Here is a 25086-nt window from a genome sequence, read left to right on the forward strand (position 1 = left end):
GTCCTCTGCTGCCATATGTCCAGTGCTGCTGTATAAGTCCAGTTCAGTGGTGCTGTGTTGTGCTGCTTCAGATTAGTGGTGGTGTATTGTGCTGCATCAGTCCAGTCACAGTGATGGTGTCCTCTGCTGCCATATGTCCAGTGCTGCTGTTTAAGACTAGTCCATTGCAGTGGTGCTGTGTTATCCTGCATCAGTCAAGTGGTAGTGTCCCTGTGCTGCTGTATATGTACAGTGGTACTGCTTTATATGTCCAGTGATACTGCCGTATATGTCCAGTGATACTGCCGTATAATTCCAGTGGTACTGGCGTATAAATCCAGTCCAGTGATACTGCCATATATGTCCAGTGATACTGCCATATGTGTCCAGTGGTACTGCCGTATAATTCCAGTGGTACTGCTGTATAATTCCAGTGATACTGCCGTATAACTCCAGTAGTACTGGCGTATAATTCCAGCGGTACTGGCGTATAAATCCAGTCCAGTGGTACTACCGTATTCGTCCAGCGGTACTGCCGTATAATTCCAGTGGTACTGCCATATAATTCCAGTGGCACTGGCGTATAAATCTAGTCCAGTGATACTGCCATATATGTCCAGTGGTACTGCCGTATAATTCCAGTGATACTGCCGTATAATTCCAGTGGTACTGCCATATAATTCCAGTGGTACTGGCGTATAAATTCAGTCCAGTGTTATTGCCATCTATACAAAACAAAACACAGTGATACTGCCGTATATGTCCAGTGGTACTGCCATATAATTCCAGTGATACTGCCGCATATGTCCAGTGGTCATCCCATATAAATCCAGTGATACTGGCGTATAAATCCAGTCCAGTGATACTGCCACATATGTCCAGTGGTTCTGTCCTATAATTCCAGTGATACTGCCGTATAATTCCAGTGGTACTGGTGTATTAGTCCAGTGGTACTGCCATATAATTCCAGTGATACTGCTGTATATGTCCAGTGGTACTGCCGTATATGTCCAGTGGTGCTACCGTATAAGTCCAGTCCAGTGATACTGCCGTAAATGTCCAGTGATATTGCCGTATATGTCATATATGTCCAGCGGTACTGCCATATAAATCCAGCGATACTGCCAATTTGTCCAGTGATACTGCCGTATATGTCCAGTGATACTGCCGTATATGTCCACTGGTACTGCTGTATAAATACAGTGATACTGGCATATATGTCCAGTGGTACTGCCGTATAAATACAGTGGTACTGGCGTATAAATCCAGTCCAGTGATAATGTCGTAAATGTCCAGTGGTACTGCCATATAAATCTAGTGATACTGCCGTATATGTCCAGTGGTACTGCCGAATAAATCGAGAGTCACTGCCATATAATTCCAGTGATAATGCCGTATAATTCCAGTGATACTGACGTATACTGTATGTCCTGCGGTACTACCGTATAAATCCAGCGATACTGCTGTATATATCCAGTGATATTGCCGTATCTGTCCAGTGATACTGCCGTATATATGTCCACTGGTACTGCCGTATAAATCCAGTGGTACTGGCTTATAAATCCAGTCCAGTGGTACTGCCATATAAGTCCAGTGATACTGCCATATAATTCCAGTGGTACTGGCGTATAAATCCAGTGATACTGCTGTATAAATCCAGTCCAGTGGTATTGCCGTGTAAGTCCAGTGGTACTGCCATATAATTCCAGTGATACTGCCGTATAATTTCAGTGGTACTGGTGAATAAGTTCAGTGATACTGCCATGTAAATCCAGTCCAGAGGTACTGCCGTATAAATCCAGTGGTATTGCCGTATAATTCCAGTGATACTGCCATATAATTCCAGTGGTACTGCCGTATAAGTCCAGTCCAGTGGTGCTGCCATATAAGTTTGGTGGTGCTGTCCTATGCTGTCTATTATTTACACCAAATAAAGGGGTTATTAATATTTAATTCAAATATTTTTCAGAGGGTTTGCCCTGTGTGGTGTAAAGGTACGCTCTCCTGTACCACATATTGTTATATAACTCCAGAAAAATAATGGAGAACAAAAATTTGGAGTATAAAATATGGAAAGATCAAGAACCACTTCCTCCTAGTGCTGAAGCTGCTGCCACTAGTAATGACATAGATGATGAAATGCCATCAACATCATCTGACAAGGCCGATGCCCAATGTGATAGTAGAAGGCATGTAAAATCCAAAAAGCCAAAGTTCAGTAAAAAGACCCCAAAAAATAAATTGGAATGGTCTGAGGAGAAACGTAAACTTGCCAATATGCCATTTACGACACGGAGTGGCAAGGAACGGCTAAGGCCCTGGCCTATGTTCATGACTAGTGGTTCAGCTTCACATGACGATGGAAGCCCTCATCCTCCCACTAGAAAAATTATAAGAGTTAAGATGGCAAAAGCACAGCAAAGAACTGTGCGTTCTAAGATGGTATCACAAATCCCCAAGGAGAGTCCAAGTATGTCGGCGGTTGCAAATCCTGACCTTCCTAACACTGAATGGGAAGAGGTGGCTCCTTCCACCATTTGCACGCCCTCTGCAAGTGCTGGAAGTAGCACCCACAGTCCAGTTTCTGATTCAAATTGAAGATGTCGCTGTTGAAGTACACCACGATGAGGATATGGGTATTGCTGGCGCAGAGTTTGAAGTTGACGATGATGATTCTGATGGTGATGTGGTTTGTTTAAATCAGGCACCGGGGGAGACACCTGTTGTCTGTGGGATAAATAAGCACATTTTGATGCTTGGGCAAAATACCAAAAAAGCCACCTCTTCGGTGTGAAGTTATTTCTCCACAAATCCGGACAACAGGTGTCAAGCCGTGTGTGTCCTCTGTCAATCTGTAATAAGTAGGGGTAAGGACGTTTACCACCTGGGAACATCCTCCCTTATACGTCACCTGCTGCGCATTCATCAGAAGTCAGTGTCAAGTTGTGAAACTTTGGGTAAGAGCGTAAGCAGTCCACTGACACCTAAATCCCTCCTTCCTCTTGTACCCAAGCTACTGCAAGCCACACCACCTACTCCCTCAACGTCAACTTCCTCCTCAGTCAGGAACGTCAGTAGTCCTGCAGGCGATGTCACTGGCAAGACTGAGGAGTCCTCTCCTAACCGGGATTCCTCTGGAGGATCCTTGAGTGGTATGCCGCTACTGCTGCTGTTGTTGCCGCTGGGAATAGATCGCCATCCCAGAGGGGAAGTCGGAAGACCACTTGTACTACTTCCAGTAAGCAATTGACTGTCCAACAGTCGTTTGTGAGGAAGATGAAATATGACAGCAGTCATCCTGTTGCAAAGCGGATAACTGAGGCCTTGACAGCTATGTTGGTGTTAGACGTGCGTCCGGTATCCGCCATTAGTTCAATGGGACTTAGAGAATTGATGAAGGTAGTGTCCCCCCGGTACCTAATCCCATCTAGGTTCCACTTCACTAGGCAGGCAATAGCGACAATGTACAGAGATGTCAGAAAAAGTGTCCTCAGTGTCCTAAAAAATGCAGTTGTACCCATTGTCCACTTAACCACGGACATGTGGACAAGTGGAACAGGGCAGACTAAGGACTATATGACTGTGACAGCCCACTGGGCAGATGTATTGCCTCCCGCAGCAACAACAGCAGCGGCACCAGTAGCAGCATCTCGTAATCGTCAACTCGTTCCTAGGCAGGCTACGCTATGTATCACCGCTTTCTGTAAGAGGCACACTACTGATAACCTCTTACGGAAACTGATTGACATCATCGCACAATGTCTTACCCCAATTAGGCTTTCCTGGGTATTTGTGATATTGGACAACGCTACCAATATTGTGCGTGCATTACATCTGGGAAAACTCCAGCACGTCCCATATTTTGCACATACAATTAATTTGGTGGTACAAAATTTTTTGAAAAATGACAGGGGCAAGCAGGAGATGCTGTCGGTGGCCACCGCATGCCAAAGACTGGAGCACCAGCAAACACTCCTGAACCTGCCCTACCATCACCTGAAGCAAGAGGTGGTAATGAGGTGAAATTCAACACTCTATATGCTTCAGAGGATGGAGGAGCAGCAAAAGGCCATTCAAGCCTATACATCCACCTACGATATAGGCAAAGGAGGGGGAATGCACCTGACTCAAGCGCAGTGGAGAATGATTTCCAGCTTGTGCAAGGTTCTCCAACCCTTCGAACTTGCCAAACATGAAGTCAGTTCAAACACTGCCAGCTTGAGTCAGGTCATTCCCCTCATCAACCTTTTGCAGAAGCAGCTGGAGAAATTGAAGGAGGAGCTAAGACGGAGTGATTCCGCAAAGTATGTGGGGCTTGTGGATGGAGCCCTTCATTCGCTTTGCCAGGATTCAAGGGTGGTCAATCTCTTGAAATCAGAGCACTGCATTTTGGCCACCGTGCTCGATCCTAGGTTTAAAGCCTACGTTGTATCTTTTTTCCGGCAGACACAAGTCTGCAGAGGTTCAAAGACCTGCTGGTGAGAAAATTGTCAACTCAAGCGGAACGTGACTCATCAACAGCTCCTCCTTAATTTTCTCCCGCAATTGGGGCTGCGAGGAAAAGGATAAGATTTCCTAGCCCACCTGATGGTGGTGATGCAGGGCAGTCAGGAGCGAGTGCTGACATCTAGTCCGGACTGAAGGACCTTCCAACGATTACTGACATGTCTACTGTCACTGCATATGATTCTGTCACCATTGAAAGAATGGTGGAGGATTATATGAGTGAAAGCATCCAAGTAGTCATGTCAGTATGTATATATACTGGAAGGAAAAATAGGCAATTTGGATGCCCTTGCACAAACTGGCTTTATTTTACCTAAGTTGCCCCCCCCCCCCCTCCATTGTGTACTCCAAAAGAGTGTTTAGTGCAGCCGGTAACCTTGTCAGCGATCGGCGTAGGAGGTTACTTCCACAAAATGTAGAGATGATGTTCATCAAAATGAATTATAAATTCCTCCGGGAAGACCTTTATCTGCAATTGCCTACAGAAAGTACACAGGGACCTGTGATGGTGGATTCCATTGGGGACAAATTAATACTCTGTGAGGAGGAGGATGTACACAGTGAAAGTGGTGAGGAATCGGAGGATGAGGATGAGGTCAACATCTTGCCTCTCTATAGCCAGTTTGTGCAAGGAGAGATTGATTGTTTCTTTTTTGGTGGGGGTTCAAACAAACCAGTCATTTCAACCACAGTCGTGTGGCAGATCCTGTCGCTGAAATGATTGGTTTGTTAAAGTGTGCATGTCCTGCTTATATAACATAAGGGTGGGTGGGAGGGCCCAAGGACAATTCCATCTTGCAACTCTTCTTCTTCTTTGCATCATGTGCTGTTTTGGGACTAGTTTTTTTAAAGTGCCATCCTGTCTGACAAAGCTGTACAAGTCCAGGGGTACTGCCATATAAGTCCAGGGGTACTGCTGTATAAGTCCAGTCCAGTGGTGCTGTCTTGTGCTGCATCAGTCCAGTGGGGGTGTCTTGTGCTGCCATAAGTCCAGTGGTGGTGTCCTGTGCTGTATATTATTTACTCCAAATAAAAGGGTTAAATACATTACTTATATTATTATCCAAATAATTTTTACAGGGTTTGCCTTGTGTGGTGTAGAGGTACGCTCGCCTGTACTGCATATTATTATAATAGCTCCAAATAAAGGGGTTATTATTATTAAATTAATTTAACAGGCTTTGCCAAGTGTGTGTGTGGTTTAGGGGTATGCTCTCCTGTGCCACCAATATTGTGCGTGTATTACATCTGGGCAAATTCCAGCACTTCCCACTTGTGTCGCTTAGCTTAGTCATACAGCTACCTCATTGCACCTTTTCTTCTTCTTTGCATGCTGTGCTTTTTGGGGCCTTGTTTTTTTAAGTGTCATCCTGTCTGCCATTGCAGTGCCACTCCTAGATGGGCCAGGTGTTTGTGCCGCACACTTGTGTCGCTTAGCTTAGCCATTCAGCTACCTAATTGCACAATTTGTCTTCTTTGCATCTTGTGCTCTTTGGGTCCTATTTTTTTAAATCAGCCATCCTGTCTGCCATTGCAGTGCCACTCCTAGATGGGCCAGGTGTTTGTGCTGCACACTTGTGTCACTTAGCTGCATTGGTGCAACCTTTTGGCCTAAAAACAATATTGTGAGGTGTGAGGTGTTCAGAATAGACTGGAAATGAGTGGAAATGAATGTTATTGAGGTTAATAATACCGTAGGATCAAAATTACCCCCACATTATATGATTTAATTTTAGCTGTTTTTATGTTTTTTTCAAACCAAAACACGAAAGGGTGGTTTTGGCAAAACCAATCCAGATCCAAAACACGAGCATGGAACCAGAACCAAAACCAAAACACGAAAAAGTGCTCGCAGCACATCTCTATTTATAATACAGTGTGTTAGGAAAGTCACTGTGCACTTATGTATATTTATTAACACACATTTCAATATATAATACATGATGTAAACACAAATGATAATTCTAAACAATGTTGAAAATGACCACCGTTAGCATCAAGACAGGCTTGGATCCTTTTTATTTTGTTTCTAAACACCTCTATATACGTAAGTGCACAGTGACATTCCGAACAAAATATGGGGTCTTTTCATAAAGCAGTGAAACAGTGGAGAAGTGAAGCAGTGGAGAAGTTGCCCATGGCAACCGATCAGCTGCTCCGTATAATTTTATAATATGCAAATTAGAAATTTTACCTCAATGCTGATTGGTTTCCATGGGCAACTTCTCCACTGCTTCACTTCTCTCCTATTTTCAATGCTTTATGAAAAGTGCACATTGACTTTCCAAACACCCTGAATCTGTGGTAGCTTTTTCTACATGACTTCTACATGATACAGTTAGCAACAAAATGGCTAACTCGTTGCTTCACTTTTACCAGACAGGTACATTAACAGAAGAAGGCTTAGACTTGTGGGGTATTGTTCCTTCTGAAGGAAACTGGTAGGTTTGACGATAACCATATTATTGTTTTGCTTCTATACCTTTGATTGGATTGCAATGTTTAAATCAATGAATATATTAAAACAGCACCAGAGCAGGGTGATTTTCTGCCCTGTGCTGGACTCGCCATCCTGAACATGTGATATCAAGAAGTCATGCTGAGTGGCTGTCGGCACCAGGAAGGAAAGAACTACCTGGAGCATCCTTAGGACACTCTGGATGGCTCTACAGGCTGCAAGGTGCATGACCGAACCATCCTTTGGATGTTCCGGGTGGCTCTGAATCATCTCTACTGGCTGCAGGCTGCCATTCCAGGCATACTGCAAACCAAATGCAGATGCCATGGGGCAGGGATAGTGCTGCCACCAGGGTCCTGCGCCCTGAGTGTCATCACCACTTGCACACCACTAGTTACAGCCCTTTAGTATAATATCTTATGTGACTTAGACATACGTTATGTCATTTATTTGTACTTAGTGGTTATTGTGTATACATTGTTGGAAATATATAGTTATATAGGCACACACCAGCAGATGACTCAAAATTTGAATAGCCCAATTACCTAACGAGTGGTGTTGGTTTATTGATAGCAGGTAGAACCATTTTCACAGTTAAACATTGCTTCTCATGGAGTGTAGCTCAGTGTAGCAGGGTGTCATATAGTTCACCAGCTGGTGAGTGCATGTAGTGGTGCAGGAACACTGGAATTGTTGTGGATTGTAGGTAATTGCAGATCTCCCTGGAGATAAGTAGGAGATTTATGTCTCCCACCATGTCACTCTACATAGTCTCACACAGTCTCCCAAGATAGTCCCTGCACATGTTCAGTTGAGATCTCAGTGGCCATTTTGGGATAGGGCATGAAGCCTCCCTTGAGAACAGAAAGGCTGGAGTCTGCGCAGTAGTGCGCTCCTCTTTCAACACACATGGCCATATTTTTGTAAAAGACTGTGCCATATCCTATGTAACTATCAAGAACTAATACATGCTACATTAGGTTTAATCCCCCCTTTCCCTGTTTGCATAGAAATAGAGCCAAACATTCCATTATCTTACACTTTTCTTTGACATTAACAGATAAATCCCTTTACCATCCACTTTCAAAGCTACTGTCATGACATCTCCTAGATAGTAGAGAGTTTGTAGTAATACCCCCTATTTTACTTTCAACAGTATGTCTCACAGTCTGGCCTCAATCAGTGACAAACAAGAGCCACATTGACAGCCAGAAGATCTGGGATTGGGACCAAGATATATAAAGAGTAATTCCCAGCCCCATATTCAATTGAGCCATTTACATACTATGGGCTGGTGCTCAGTTGGCATCACTTCCATTCCAAATTACAGGCACAAATTAAATATATTAAAAAAAGCAACTACGGGGGTCATTCTAACCCGATCGCACGCTGCAGTTTATTGCAGCAGTGCGATCGGGTAAGAACTGCACATGCGCCGCAATGCGCCGGCGCATGCCTGACGGCCAAAGGCCGTCGGGCCGCTACGATTGCCTCTGCCTGATTGACAGGCAGAGGCGGTCGCTGGGCGGGGGGGTGAAATGGCGGCATTTGAACGCCGTTTCGTGGGCAAGGTCCAGCCAACGCAGGCGTGGCCGGACCGAACGGGGGGTGGGCCGCAGCGTCACGCAGCCACTGCGGCACTGACATGCGGGGCAGGATAGCCCTGTGCTGGGCGTCCCCCCGCATGACAGTGTGAATGATCGTAGCTGTGCTAAATTTAGCACAGCTACGAGCATCTCGGAATAACCCCCTATGTTAAGATGAGTGCTTGGAATAGTAGCAAACCTGCCTGCTATTCTCTAGACTTACGCCTCATATACTTACGTTACATTTTTGTCTATCTGTTTAATTTGTCACAAATCATTTTGATATTAGGCATCAATAAAACTGCATAAACTTCTCAGATGTGCCTAAACATAAACACAAAAGCATAATATATTCCCTAGCGATAAGAAATGAGTGATGTTAGAGTACACAAATAGCCAATCACAGGTGTTTCACTAGTGCTGGTGACCACCACCAATATTATCCGCTATTTGAAGGTCCCTAACCAATGTAAATTGTACTGCTTTCTCAGACGCATATGTATTTGTGCGAACATGCCCTTACTGGACTAGCCTTTCATTAGATCACCACTGCCCTTCTTATCCAGCTGGTAGCAGGCAAAAGTAGCAAAATCTGTGCAAGTCATGCATAGAGTCAAATCCACACTAGCATAGTGCTCCCTATGAATCAGACCCTGAGGGAACTGTATCAAGACTTGGAGAGAGATAAAGTGGAGAAGTTGCCCAAAGCAATCCGTCAGCAGTTCTAACTGTAAATTATCTAGCACAGTTTCTGAAATATCAGTTTGATGCTGATTCTGGTATCTTTGGTAAACTTTTCCACTTTAACTCTCTCCAAGGCTAGATACAGCTCCCCATCTGTGTGTTAAATTTGCAAGCGTTGTGTGATGCTAAATACCTGTGACCTCCTTGTGTTACATCACAGAGATACACATATAAGGATGAAAGGCTATGGTACATGAATGGGTGACCATAACTGCCTACCGTGTTGTTGGCTGTTATAGTTGATAGAGAAGTGAGAAGTATGTGAAAGGTAAGGATAGTCACTTTCGCTATATACAAATCAGCTGGATAAAATGGGGATGTTGCTAAATACAAGCTATATTTGAGTTCTCACCTAAGGTCTTCTACTGAGTTTTTAAGTATTTTGTTATTAGTTTTCAGGAAGTCCAGTCCTTTACACCTGGCAGTCCTTTACCCTGGAGCCTTTTGGTTGAGGCAATGGCCAGTTGCCATTCACTGGTTCTAATGCATGGCAAAATACATGGAGATCCACTGGAAGTGAAGATGTTTGAAAGCACTAGCTGGGTAATGTTTAGTCATAATGCAGAAAATATATCTAGCTAAATACAGCATGTCCACGAAGAGTTCCACGTATGGAACTCTCTTGAAAAAGTTGTAAATTAATTCAATGCCAGTAAATATGTACTATTAGAAATTTAGATTTTTTTTCTTTCTCCCATTTTTCCCCATAGGGATTAGAAGAAGTTATGGCAAATGAGAAGTGTAGCGCATGTACAGTCGTTACCCCAGGATCAACAGCACTATGTGTAAGTTGTATAGGAACATTATTGCCATTTAGCAATAGATGTAGCAGATGCTTTTGTTTTTGTTGAATTTATAGTATTCAGAAATCAAGTATGTACCTGACACAACTATCTGTAGATAAAATATGTTGTGTTATCATTCAGGATTTAGCATGTAGAAGAACAAATAATAAAACAATGTTATGCCAGCGTAGCACAAAGCATCCTCAGTTAACATGTACACATACTGTATATGGAGTATGGTCCTATTGGATAAGCCATGATGAATTGGAATTTTAGCCTATCTCAGGGGTGGATGTAGGGTTCAGGCCACCCATACTCACAATGCTGATGGCTGTTCCAGCCCCAAATGTATTTTTTTCATTATTAGGTTATAAGCCATAATTTGGTGATTGCCAGTATAATATATCATGAAAACATGCCACGAACGATGACCTATTTTAATTATGCATGCATATTTATGAAGTAGGACAGCTTACATGGGCTTCTTTCTTTTTTCTAAATCGACAACTTCTTCAACTGTAACTTCTTCAATAAGATCCTCATAAACAAAATTTCTTAATAATTCAGCTTCACGGATAAGCAATGATAAAGAATTGAGACATATCTCCCATGATCACTCGAGGGCAAGATTTAGTCCTCTTCATGGCCAAAAAAGAGTTTGCTGTCTTGAATAAAGTGTGGACAGGTCACATCCCACTGCATCTGCAGCCTGGTCAAAGAGATGCCTCTGATAACAGGAGAGGAACCTGCCAGGCCCACTTGCCCTTTATGCAGCCCCCTGGCCTGGATGCGAGCTGATTGGTCCATTAGTTTCCCAGTAACTACAAAATATTTCCACTGTATTGAGTGGAGTATGGACAATCTGTGCATTTCCTAGCCATCCACATTCGGTACAGTGGAAATATTTTGTAGTCACCAGACATTTCAGACTGCAGTAATAAAATAAATATCTAAATGCCACCCTCAGCAAATGGTGCCCTCAAGCAAGTTTCTAATGTGCCTATTAGGAAATGCACTACTGGCTTATTTAACATACTCAGCTATGTATTTATTAGTCTACAACAACTTTGTTGCGCTCGCCCCCTCCCCTGCTGGCATTCTGCTGCCAGAATCCCGTGGTCGGTATGCTGACCACCAGGATCCCCAGCGCCGGTAAGCCATACTCAACCCGTCATCACAGCCATTGTTCTAACCAGGGCTTAAAGTGGTCCAGGAGAAGTGGGGGAACTCACCTCTCCTGCTTAGCACGCCGAAGGCGCGCGCGCTCCCGACAAGGGGGTGTGGCCTCATTAAAATGGGTGTGGTCTCATTAAAATGGGCGTGGAGTCATCTGATCTCATCACGGCCACCACAGGAAAAAAAAAAGTCCCATTTTACACATTACGGCAGGCAAGAGTCCCCATTTTAAACAGTATGGCAGGCAAGAGTCTCCATTTTACACAGTACGGCAGGCAAGTGTCCCCATTGTACACAGTACGGCAGGCACGTGTCCCCATTTTACACAGTACGGAAAGCACGTGTCCCCATTTTACACAGTACGGCAGGCACGTGTCCCCATTTTACACAGTACGGCAGGCACGTGTCCCCATTTTACACATTACGGCAGGCACGTGTCCCCATTTTACACATTACGGCAGGCACGTGTCCCCATTTTACACATTACTGCAGGCAAGTGTCCTCATTTTACACATTACTGCAGGCAAGTGTCCTCATTTTACACAGTACGGCAGGCAAGTGTCCTCATTTTACACAGTGTGGCAGGCACGTGTCCTCATTTTACACATTACGGCAGGCAAGTGTCCTCATTTTACACATTATGGCAGGCAAGAGTCCCCATTTTACACAGTACGGCAGGCAAGTGTCCCCAATTTACACAGTGTGGCAGGCAAGTGTCCCCAATTTACACAGTGTGGCAGGCAAGGGTCCCCATTTTACACAGTCCGACAGGCAAGTGTCCTCATTTTACACATGATGGCAGGCACGTGTCCCCATTTTACACATTATGGCAGGCAAGAGTCCCCATTTTACACAGTACGGCAGGCAAGTGTCCCCAATTTACACAGTGTGGCAGGCAAGTGTCCCCATTTTACACAGTACGGCAGGCACGTGTCCTCATTTTACACAGTACGGCAGGCACGTGTCCCCATTTTACACAGTACGGCAGGAAAGTGTCCTCATTTTACACATTACGCAGGCAAGTGTCACCATTTTAAGCAGTATGGCAGCCACATGTCCCCATTTTGCACAGTACGGCAGGCACGTGTCCCCATTTTACACAGTACGACAGGCACGTGTCCCCATTTTACACAGTACGACAGGCACGTGTCCCCATTTTACACAGTACGGCAGGCACGTGTCCCCATTTTACACATTACGGCAGGCACGTGTCCCCATTTTACACATTACGGCAGGCACGTGTCCCCATTTTACACATTACTGCAGGCAAGTGTCCTCATTTTACACATTACGGCAGGCAAGTGTCCTCATTTTACACAGTACGGCAGGCAAGTGTCCTCATTTTACACAGTACGGCAGGCACGTGTCCTCATTTTACACATTACGGCAGGCAAGTGTCCTCATTTTACACATTATGGCAGGCAAGAGTCCCCATTTTACACAGTACGGCAGGCAAGTGTCCCCAATTTACACAGTGTGGCAGGCAAGTGTCCCCAATTTACACAGTGTGGCAGGCAAGTGTCCCCATTTTACACAGTCCGACAGGCAAGTGTCCTCATTTTACACATGATGGCAGGCACGTGTCCTCATTTTACACATTATGGCAGGCAAGAGTCCCCATTTTACACAGTACGGCAGGCAAGTGTCCCCAATTTACACAGTGTGGCAGGCAAGTGTCCCCATTTTACACAGTACGGCAGGCACGTGTCCTCATTTTACACAGTACGGCAGGCACGTGTCCCCATTTTACACAGTACGGCAGGAAAGTGTCCTCATTTTACACATTACGCAGGCAAGTGTCACCATTTTAAGCAGTATGGCAGCCACATGTCCCCATTTTGCACAGTACGGCAGGCACGTGTCCCCATTTTACACAGTACGACAGGCACGTGTCCCCATTTTACACAGTACGACAGGCACGTGTCCCCATTTTACACAGTACGGCAGGCAGGTGTCCCCAATTTACACAGTGTGGCAGGCATGTGTCCCCATTTTACACAGTCCGACAGGCACGTGTCCTCATTTTACACAGTCCGACAGGCACGTGTCCCCATTTTACACAGTACGACAGGCACGTGTCCCCATTTTACACATTATGGCAGGCAAGTGTCCCCAATTTACACAGTGTGGCAGGTAAGTGTCCCCATTTTACACAGTGTGGCAGGTAAGTGTCCCCATTTTACACAGTGTGGCAGGTAAGTGTCCCCATTTTAGACAGTACGACAGGCACGTGTCCCCATTTTACACAGTACGACAGGCACGTGTCCCCATTTTACACAGTACGACAGGCACGTGTCCCCATTTTACACAGTGTGGCAGGCAAGTGTCAAGTGGGGGGGAAGAGAGAGGGAGGGGGGGAAAGGAAGGGACAACTTACATATGAAGAGGATCTTCACGCTCTTCGGGTCGGGCCACCTCTTCTTCCTCGCGCCGGCCGCCTTCTCCTTCCAGCTCCCCCTCCTCCTACTGAGTACTCCTGCTTGGGGGGCGGAGTTTCGCGTCATTCCGTGAAACTCCGCCCCCCGAGCAGGAGTACTCGGGAGGAGGAGGAGGGGGGGGGGGAAACAGGGACCAGCAAAGTGCCAAGAAACGGCACTGCCTGGGAGACTATTGAACAGTACTGTCTCACGGACCGGCTGCCATTGAAGAGAAGCAAGGCACTTTGAATCTGGCACCATTCACGGCTCCCGGACCACCAGCTAATGAGAAGCTGCCACTTGGCAGCTTCTCATTGGCTGGCGGTCCGGGAGCCGTGATAGGCTCACGCCAGATTTTAATAAAGCCGCCTGACTCCGCCCCCTGTATTACTCCGCCCCCCCTGCATTACTGGCCACCTACGTGCCTGACTCCGCCTCCCCCTGCATTACTGGCTGCCGAAGGGACCGATTCCATACGTCCCCCACCGTATTACTGGCTGCTGAAGTTGCCCGACTCCGCCCCTTCTCTCTCTGCTTATTATGAGACTATCCTAACTGCTTACGGCTGCTATCAGCGCCCGCAGCAGCAGAGTAAGCAGAGAGAGAAGGGGGCGGAGTCGGGCACTTCGGCAGCCAGTAAGACGGTGATGTGGGGGCGGGCGCCACCGCGCCAGCCAGGTCAGTGAATCGCGTCCGTGTCTGCAATGCTCAGTGCTCACTCAGTGAGGGGGGCGCGGCAGGCAGAACGGTGACTATATAGACAGTACACAGTGACAGTACTAGTGCTGCTGTAGTGCTGTGCTGTAGATAGGCTAACAACTTGAAAAAAGTGGGCGGGACGGCGGCGGAACTGAGTTCCGCCTCCAATTACAAGTGCCGGAACGCAGTTCCGCCCCGTTCCGGCCCACTTTAACCCCTGGTTCTAACACCATGTAAAGTGGTCTGTGTGCAAATCACCACAGGATCCTGAGGTGTGGCTCTACTAGCTGCAGTCATGCAGAACAGTGGCTACAGAGGTACCTCCTGTATAACAAACACTTCCTGCATAACAAGTCAATGGCAATGATCAAACTTCCACCATCCACATACATCATGCATCTAAAGTAGCATCATCACCCTTGGCATTTATCTAAGAAGGGATGCAGCTGACCTTAACTGAGCCACTGGCATTAGTTGCGGTAAGGTGCATCTCCCAAGTTATGTGTTGGGCGCCATGCAGGTAATTGAATAGCTATGTATACTTAACCCAGGAAAAGTTTGTATGAATCAAGAAGAGGGCAGTTTGCAGATGTGAAATGTTCTGGGAGTTTCAAGTTCTGGTAAGACATGGAGTACTATATGTTATGGCACTATGTGAAGTGAGACAACAGAACACTTTTGACTACATCATCCACCTCAATCTTGTAATACATTCAGCATATTTCTAATTGTTGTAAACTTAAATATTGTTTCTCTGAAAGGTACCAAACAAAGGACTCTGCATTGTGTGCCAGTTTCCCTTTTCTTCCAATCTTCAGCGCATGTCTGTTATCACCAAGGTATTAGGATCATCCAAATTCATTGCATTTATGAAAGGAGCTCCAGAGGTTGTGGTTCAGTTTTGCCAGCAAGAAACAGGTATTACATTTATTATATTCACTTTATACTGTTAATTGTAAATTACAAATCAGTGGTAAATTATATTATTACAAGTATTGACTATATTCAGCATTCTGTGTGTGAATTTCATTGCTGTCCAACATCTACAAATAAAGCTAGAGCAATGAAATGCATGTATACCAAGAGTAAATATAATTTTTATATAATGGGGTTTTGAAACATATGGCTGAATGAATCTGAAACAGTTTTATTAAATAAATCTCTGCCGTATAATCTATGGGAACTTGACATTAGCTGTTGGCAGTATGCAACAATTATATTGGTATCATCTTCTGTTTGAACATAAACTTATTCAAACCAAGCCCTAGAAAGGTAGAGTTGTCTGTAGTAGTTGACTATAGTTAGTGGATTATACTGTATACACAAGTGTAGAGCTGTTGTGATGTAGACATTCTTAAATATAAACTCAAGACAAATGAATAAACACCCCTAATCTGCCTAGATGACTCCAATTCTCTCACACCATGCCTTTTTATAGTAAAGCCAGGCATATAAACATCTAACATTCCTAATACTATAAAACCCTTTACTGCGGTCATGGGATATAAATATGTGAAAGTATAGGTTCGCCCTAGGGGATGGAGAGTTACAAGAGTTTATAACTCCCTTTTAAATCCTTCATGGTCTTTGTGTAAAACCTCTTGTACCACCATTTCTGGTGTAGCAGAGGTAATTGCACTGACGCATTTTGGCAGAACAGAGTGTATGTAGAAGTTTGCAGGGCAAGACAGTTATGTTCATAGACAGCCTGATTCTGAACTGCATGCAAATCCTTTTTGCGGATTGATCTGGGGATTTTTCACACTGCACTGAGCAGAGCATAAGCAGCTTTGAGGAACAACATTTGATTGTCATTTGCATGCAAGCCGAATCTCCACTTGCAGCTGACAGGGTATAACTGGGTACCAACTGGGCATTTGCACAAATAATCATAGGGCATTTCATGGCCATGCAGGAGGAATTGCTTCCTATTCAGAGTTGTGTGTACACAGGGATACAGTATGTCTGATTTTAGATGGATGTTTTGTACCTGGTATAGAGCTGGAACATATGCATGCTAATAGTGATGACGATTACTTTTGTGGATATGGGCAGCCAACTGTGAATACAGATGAAGATCTGCTATTATTTCAAAGCAATTAATATGGTCGCTTGCAGCCGTGCAGCTCACTTGTGTGTTACTCTGAATCAGACTCAGACAAAAAAAAGACTGTGGTTTCCACTGGTAACCTGAATGTTTTGCTTTATTTGTTGTATAGGTGAATTAGTCATTTGTTTGATGTAATTTGCTGCATCACATACTTAATAACACCTAAGAGAGAGTAAGGGACCAGTAAGCTCTAGTAAAGAACACGAAAAGCCTGAGAACAGGAATAGAAGTGTATATTGCTCAGCACTGTCACAGAACGCTATCCGGTTGATAGACAGTGTCTAGTTAGACAGTCAATAGATAGACACCATATGTTAGACAGACATTAGGTCGCCAGGGTCAAAAGGTCAACATGAAAAAGTAGATAGTACAAAAGGTCGACAGGGTCAAAAGGTTGACATGTAAATGGTCAAATAATAATAAAAAAAAAACCTGGAAAAAATATGTGCAAACAGAAATTGGAAGCCAGGATGTATTTTTATGATAATACTGCCATTTATGCTGTACCTGCAACTAATTCTGAAAAAATGTAATGATATTTTAAACTGTTATTTTTCATCCAGTTCCAAACAATTTTTCATGCACACTCAACCACTATACAATGCAAGGCTTCCGTGTCATTGGGATGGCATACAAAAAATTGGAATTAAATGAAGATGTTAAAGTGGAGACTTTAAAAAGGTAATTTGAAAGGAAATGTTTATTTTAATACCCATAAATTAATAGTAGTAGGGCTCACCTCTACCTGTAGATTTACTGGAAATCTCAAATTTTATTAAACTGCCATTTTGCAAATCCAACTAACATCCTTAACACTAATATAGTACTAACAGCAATTAATTGACAGGTGCCCAGGAAAGGCACATGTTGAGAAATAAGACTAGTGAATTCAGTTACCAAATTGGATTACACTTTGCAATTTGGGCCCTCTGAACGAGAAACTTGATTCCTTCCAGCTTCGTTGCAGCCTCTAGGTGAAGGCAACAAGGGCTGATTTAGCTTTAATCTGCTAAAAATGTTAAAAAGAAAAATCTGATGACACCTGAACTGTTTATGTCTGAAGCTGGGAAATAAGATAGAATTTAGAGGAAATATACCATTATAGCAAATATGTTGCATTTTACCTTATGTCATCATTATCTTTTTAAGTGAAGTTCTTCTTAAAATATAAATAGAAATTTGACACTCATTTTTATAGTGTACCTTTAAACATACAGATACATACAGATAGAGGTATGGGGGTATATGTAATAGGGTCAGAGTTTGCAGGAGGTGCGAGAATGCCCATATTTCTACTATTCGCAGCCAGCGAACGCTCCATTTATTCCTAAGGAATAGTCGCACCATGGCACACCATGCAGCGTGCCGTGATGCAGCATGCCGCATTGCAATAAGATGAGCATGGCTGCATCTGTATCACTATATATATATATATATATATATATATAGGCAGGCGACGGCGCGGCACTCAGGGCTTGGAGAAAGAAAACAACCAGCGACAACCACGTCTGCAACAACGTTTCAATCAATAGATTTTCATCAGGTTACAATAAAACAATAAAAATTCCTACCTTATATCCCCCACCAACACCATGTGAGCGGACCCTCTGCGCCGGCGTCCTCCCCGTGCTGTCGCATACCGATGATGTCATTCCTCACGCCATCCTGCCAATCAACACGGGAGTCCACGGCAGTAGTGCCGCTTGCTGGCGTCATCACGCACAAGCGAGATGCACTCCCCCTTCACCATAGCAACCGGAATAGTGTCACATACACTATTTTGAGCAAAACAAAGACAATAGATACAATTACCCAGGTAGAAACAATGTATCAAGCTTCATGTAAAATTAATAGCAGCAGTCATATCAAAGAAAAGATATGTTATAGAAAACATGGATACAAATAATTAAAGCATTGCACCCAGGGTTAATTTATCGTAAAGCCCTTTAGGTGTCATGACACCCAACCGAATAATCCACTTAGTTTCCTTTTTGACCAACAATGCCCCTCTATCCCCACCTCTCTTGGATAGCTGGACGTGGTCAATCATACGATATCTGAGACCAGCTAATGTATGATGTGCATCTAGAAAGTGTCTAGCGACCGGCTGGTCGCTAGTTCCACTTTCTAGAGCTAATTTAATACTTGAGCGATGTACTGCCATCCGCTCCTTGAATTTCCGCTGTGTCTTTCCAATGTACGATAGTCCGCAAGGACAAATAATCTGATATATAACATAGCTGCTATTACAAGTAAGATGGTCTCTAATAATGTATTTCTTGCCACTATTCGGATGTGAAAAGGTGTCTCCTGGGATCAAATATTTACAAGTTGTGCAAGAACACCTTGTACATCCTCTGGCTGTCCTAGCAAAAATACCGGTAGTTTCTGGACGTGTTCTAGAAATATCATTTTTTACTAGTATGTCTTTCAAGTTCTTAGATCGAGTATAACACGGCATAAGTTCCTTATCATTAAATGGAAGTTCCTTGTCAGATTTGACAATCTTCCAAAGTTTTTTAGATATCCGATTAATCTCACCTGAACTAGTGTTATATCTACTGACCCATGGCAATTTCTTAAAATTCTTAACTTTATCCACTTTCGTTAATAACTTCTTCCAATCCATATTTAGAACTTTTTCCTTGGTTCGAAGCAATTGATCTCGATCATATCCACGGGCTTGGAATTTTTCTATAAGTAAATCTAATTGCAAAACTGCAGAGGCCTGACTGCTGTTAATTCTCCAAATTCTTAGCATTTGGGAGTAGGGCAATCCTAACTTCAAGCTAACAGGATGGCAACTGTTATAATGGAGTAAAGTATTCCTGTCAGTCGGTTTTGAATTTACAGTAGTACTTACTCCTCCATCATTCAATGTAATCAATACATCCAAAAAAGAAACTGAGGCCTGACTCATAGTCACAGTGAATTTCACCACCGATTCAGAGGAATTGTGTGTCTCAATATAATTCATCAGTTCATCCTTGCTACCTGTCCATATCATTAACAGGTCATCGATGAACCGTGTGTAAAAAATAATTTTACCAGCTATACTCAAATCATCCAAAAAGATTTGTTTTTCAATTTTAAACATATACAGGTTAGCGAGTGCCGGAGCCACCGACGACCCCATTGCACACCCGCTAACCTGTAAGTAATATTCATATCAAATAAAAAGTAGTTCATACTCAATATCAACCTTAATAATTTACAGACCACATTTCGCTGTTCAATGGTGCAGTGAAACAGATTCCTTGTGATGCATGGTTGGTAACTATGGACGTTGTTAGTCTATATACCGTCATTCCACATAATGATGGTATATTACAGTGAGAGAGCATTTGGAAGTGCACAGTGATCTCACCATTGAACAGCGAAATGTGGTCTGCAAATTATTAAGGTTGATATTGAGTATGAACTACTTTTTATTTGATAATAAATATTACTTACAGGCTAGCGGGTGTGCGATGGGGTCGTCTGTGGCTCCGGCACTCGCTAACCTGTATATGTTTAAAATCGAAAAACAAATCTTGTTTGATGATTTGAGTATAGCTGGTAAAATTATTTTTTACACACAGTTCATCGATGACCTGTTAATGATATGGACAGGTAGCAAGGATGAACTGATGAATTATATTGAGGCACACAATTCCTCTGAATCGGTGGTGAAATTCACTGTGACTATGAGTCAGGCCTCAGTTTCTTTTTTGGATATATTGATTACATTGAATGATGAAGGAGTAAGTACTACTGTATATTCAAAACTGACTGACAGGAATACTTTACTCCATTATAACAGTTGCCATCCTGTTAGCTTGAAGTTAGGATTGCCCTACTACCAAATGCTAAGAATTTGGAGAATTAACAGCAGTCAGGCCTCTGCAGTTTTGCAATTAGATTTACTTATAGAAAAAATTCCAAGCCCATGGGTATGATCGAGATCAATTGCTTCGAACCAAGGAAAAAGTTCTAAATATGGATAGGAAGAAGTTATTAACGAAAGTGGATAAAGTTAAGAATTTTAAGAAATTGCCATGGGTCAGTAGATATAACACTAGTTCAGGTGAGATTAATCGGATATCTAAAAAACTTTGGAAGATTGTCAAATCTGACAAGGAACTTCCATTTAATGATAAGGAACTTATGCCGTGTTATACTCGATCTAAGAACTTGAAAGACATACTTGTAAAAAATGATATTTCTAGAACCCGTCCAGAAACTACAGGTATTTTTGCTAGGACAGCCAGAGGTTGTACAAGGTGTTCTTGCACAACTTGTAAATATTTGATCCCAGGAGACACCTTTTCACATCTGAATAGTGGCAAGAAATACATTATTAGAGACCATATTACTTGTAATAGCAGCTATGTTATATAGCAGATTATTTGTCCTTGCGGACTTTCGTACATTGGAAAGACACAGCGGAAATTCAAGGAGCGGATGGCAGTACATCGCTCAAGTACTAAATTAGCTCTAGAAAGTGGAACTAGCGACCAGCCGGTCGCTAGACACTTTCTAGATGCACATCATACATTAGCTGGTCTCAGATATCGTATGATTGACCACGTCCCGGTATCCAAGAGAGGTGGGGATAGAGGGGCATTGTTGGTAAAAAAGGAAACTGAGTGAATTATTCGGTTGGGTGTCATGACACCTAAAGGGCTTTACGATAAATTAACCCTGGGTGCAATGCTTTAATTATTTGTATCCATGTTTTCTATAATATATCTTTTCTTTGATATGACTGCTGCTATTAATTTTACATGAAGCTTGATACGTTGTTTCTACCTGGGTAATTGTATCTATTGTCTTTGTTTTGCTCAAAATAGTGTATGTGACACTATTCCGGTTGCTATGGTGAAGGGGGAGTGCATCTCGCTTGTGCGTGATGATGCCATCAAGCGGCGCTGCTGCCGGGGACTCCCGTGTTGATTGGCAGGATGGCGTGAGGAATGACGTCATCGGTATGCGACAGCACGGGGAGGACGCCGGCGCAGAGGGTCCGCTCACATGGTGTTGGTGGGGGATATAAGGTAGGAATTTTTATTGTAACCTGATGAAAATCTATTGATTGAAACATTGTTGCAGACCTGGTTGTCGCTGGTTGTTTTCTTTCTCCAAGCCCTGAGTGCCGCGCCGTCGCCTGCCTGCATCCTTCAATTTGCGAGGGCACCGGGTGAAGGTAACCCACATTATAGGAGTGCCGGACACATTGTCGTTTTTATATATATATATATATATATATATATATATATATATATATATATATATAGAAGTCCAAAAAAAGAACAGCGGCACTCGAGGATTTAGGTGAAGCAATCAATTTGCATTCAAAAAGATGATTACATAAAAGCCAACGTTTCGGGGCTTACATGCCCCTTTGTCAAGGTGTGTAACTGTGAGAGGTGCAAGAGCTTACCTTATATCCCCGTGGAGTTCAAACGCAGTGCAGGCGTGTGGATGGAGCCGCCGGACTTCCGGTCGCGGCTCTGTGACGTGTGAAGTGCTGCGCCTGTTGCTGTGGTAACCGGAACGCTGGAGACGCTAGCCACAATTGGGCAGTGACCGGGTAGAGGTGCGCGTGTCCATGGCAACAGGAACGCTAGAGTGCTGAGTGCTATAACGGGTGTATCCGTGGGCATCCGGGTTAAATGAAAGTTAGTGAAAAAAAGTGCGCTGTGCTCGCTGCCTGGGTGCATGGGAACCATCACTACACCTTGGGGTACGGTGCGATCCGGGAGCCGAGGGATGAGTGGATGTGTCACAACCTGGTGGGAGTCAGACCTAGGTGGTAGTGAAAATGTCACTATATGGCAAATGGATAGAACGTTTAGGTGTAAACTGAAGTCTCAGATATCATAAGTCCGACTCACAGTCCAGATGAAGCTCTGGTGGGAAATATGACCTGGCCCAATATATGACCAGTGTCATAACTGGCGGCGAAGTCAGTGCCTAATGGGGGCTGTGAAAAGGGGACGGGCTTCCACCAGGTCTTGACTACCACGGGCTAGTGAAAGAAATATAAATGAAAACCCTGGGCTGTGTGTGGATAGAATGGTGACTTTATCTAGTTGTGCAGTTCTAAAACGCGTTATGGGGCTGATGTGCACTAAACTGTACAATACAGGCTATAGAAAAATGTTCCATGAGAACTTCTCATTAAGTCCTCCTGGGTTGATGGTACCCAATTCGAAGATCCATTTGGATTCAATATGGAGTAATCTCCGATCCCTGTCCCCTCCTCTGATGTTGCGGGGTACGTGGTCGATGATCTGATGTCTCAAGTCGTTCAGTGAGTGGCCCTTCAGGGCGAAGTGCCTTGCAACAGGTTGATCCGATGGTTTGCCTGATAAGGCCTGCTTGATCGCGGACCTGTGGAGGGCCATCCTCTCTCTGAGTGTTCTGATGGATTTGCCCACGTATACTAGATGACACGGGCAGGTGAGTATGTACACTATGTGTGTGGTAGTACACGTAACCACATGCCTGATCTGGTATATTTTTTCTTTATGCGGATGCTTAAAGGAAGATCCCGTAGTCATGTTATTACAAGTGGTGCATTTGGGACACTTGTAGCATCCTGGGGCCTTTGAAAGGAACGTGGCAGGTCGTTGTATTTCGCTTTGAAACCCCGTGATGTCAGAGTGCACTATAATGTCCCTAATGCTTTTACCCCTGGTGTAGCATAACATTGGCCGCTTCTCTCTGAACATGGGGAGTTTTGCGTCCGAGGCTACTATGGGCCATAAGGCTCTGGTGGCTCTCTGTATGACCGGGCTTGCTGTGTTAAACTGATTCACAAACGGTATCACCGCTTGGTTCCTGCGTGTCGTAGGTTTCAATAGTGATGCCCTCGGAGTCTCCATGATCTCTTTCTTCTGTGCTTGGAGTCTTTGGTGGTCGTAACCCCTTTGTGTGAATTTGTCAATTAGGGTTTCTAACTCCTGGTCGAGGGTAGAGCGGTCACTTATGATCCTGGAAGCCCTGATCATCTGAGACCTAGGGAGCCCCTCCTTCAGGGGTCTTGGATGATGACTATTTGCCTTTAACAGAACATTTTTGTCGGTGGGCTTTGTGAACAAACTGGTTATGAGAGTTCCTTCCTTATTAGTGATCTTAACGTCCAGGTAGTTCACTGATTCGCTACTGATGTTGTAGGTGTATTTAATCGTGGAGGGTCTGTTATTTGCCTCCTCTATCAGTCGTTCAAACCGTGCTCTTTCACCCGTCCAGAGTAAGAACAAGTCGTCAATATACCTGACAAACAGCAAGATGTTTTGTGCTATGTCCTCGTCCTCAAAGAATACATTATGTTCCTCCTGGAACATATATATGTTTGCGAATGATGGGGAGACGTTGCTCCCCATCGCACAACCTGTTCGCTGCTGGAAAAAAGCGCCATTGAACAAAAAATAGTTCCTCTTTAAGGTAAAGGTGAGGAGTTGCATGAAGAGCTCTGTGTCGAGAGTGTCCATCTTTTCATTGATGAGAAAATTTTGCATGACTTGCAGGCCTTCACGGTGGGGTATGCTCGTGTAAAGGCTCTTTACGTCGATCACACACATCAAAGTCCCCTGAGGTACCTGTCCTATGTTGTTAATCCGCTCCAGAAAGCTGGTGGTATCCTTGATGTAATTATGATGTTTGGTGATCAATGGTTGCAAAATTCCGTCTAGAAATATTGAGATGGGTTGGCTAATAGACTCTCTTGCGGCTATGATTGGCCTGCCCGGCGGGGATGTGGCGTTCTTATGCATTTTGGGTACCACGAAGAAAAGGGGTACTCGTGGATTAGCCTGCTTAAGGGCTTCGCACAGCTTGGCTGTAAGTAGCTTCTCAGACTTTGCCCGGTCCAACAATAGCTCCAATTCATGTTGGTATTCGGCCGTGGGGTCGTGTGTCAATGCTTCGTAAGTCTCCGGGTCGGCCAGTTGTCCCTCAATTTCTTTGATATAGTCGGAGAGGTTAAGAATGACTAAACCCCCTCCCTTGTCCGCTGGCCGGAAAATGACATCCCGGTATGCTCCCAATTGCTTGAGGGCTACTTGCTCCGCCCTGGACAGATTCCGGTGTATAATGGGTGTCGCTGCAGTATATTTGGCGACTGAATCGTCCAGTAATCTGGTGAATGTTTGTATAGATGGGTTGGATGAAGGGGGATCAAACATTGATTTATGTCGGGTCTGGTAGAATTTTTCGCAGAAGGAGACATCTGAGGGATATTGAAGATTAGAGTTTTGAAAGTATTCCTGCAATCTCAGCTTCCTTGAGAAGCGGTGTAGATCGATTTGCCACTGGAATCTGTTAAATGGATTGGTGGGTACGAAGGAGAGACCCTTCTCCAGAACTCTCAGTTCTATATCCGAGAAGGATCTGCTGGAAAGGTTGAAGATTAGGGATTCTTTTTGGCTGCTCGCGCTTTTAATTCGCGCACATTGCTTGCCCCTGCGGGTGGGCGCCCTCTTCTGCCTTGTTCTGCCGGGGCAACCGCTGATGTCCCTAAAGGGACCGGTTGTGCCCTGGCTGACCCATCCGAGTCAAGAAAGACGCTTTCGCTGTCACTATTTGAAGTACCGGCAGTGAAAGATTTCTGCTCCCGCCGTCTTCTCCAGCCTTGTCGGCC

General features: G+C 44.1%; 1 protein-coding gene across 1 annotated transcript in view; it reads left to right on the forward strand.

The window, feature by feature from the left end:
* LOC134910905 (probable cation-transporting ATPase 13A4) overlaps nt 1-25086 on the forward strand; it is a 350913-nt gene that overhangs the window by 140888 nt on the left and 184939 nt on the right. Inside the window, exons 13-17 of the mRNA XM_063919292.1 lie at nt 6865-6926; nt 9666-9816; nt 9984-10058; nt 15112-15268; nt 17024-17141. Coding sequence (XP_063775362.1) covers nt 6865-6926; nt 9666-9816; nt 9984-10058; nt 15112-15268; nt 17024-17141 — 563 coding nt within the window. The remainder of the gene's footprint in view (nt 1-6864; nt 6927-9665; nt 9817-9983; nt 10059-15111; nt 15269-17023; nt 17142-25086) is intronic.

This window comes from Pseudophryne corroboree, chromosome 4 (assembly GCF_028390025.1).
Source record: "Pseudophryne corroboree isolate aPseCor3 chromosome 4, aPseCor3.hap2, whole genome shotgun sequence".
In the NCBI taxonomy this organism is placed as follows: domain Eukaryota; kingdom Metazoa; phylum Chordata; class Amphibia; order Anura; family Myobatrachidae; genus Pseudophryne; species Pseudophryne corroboree.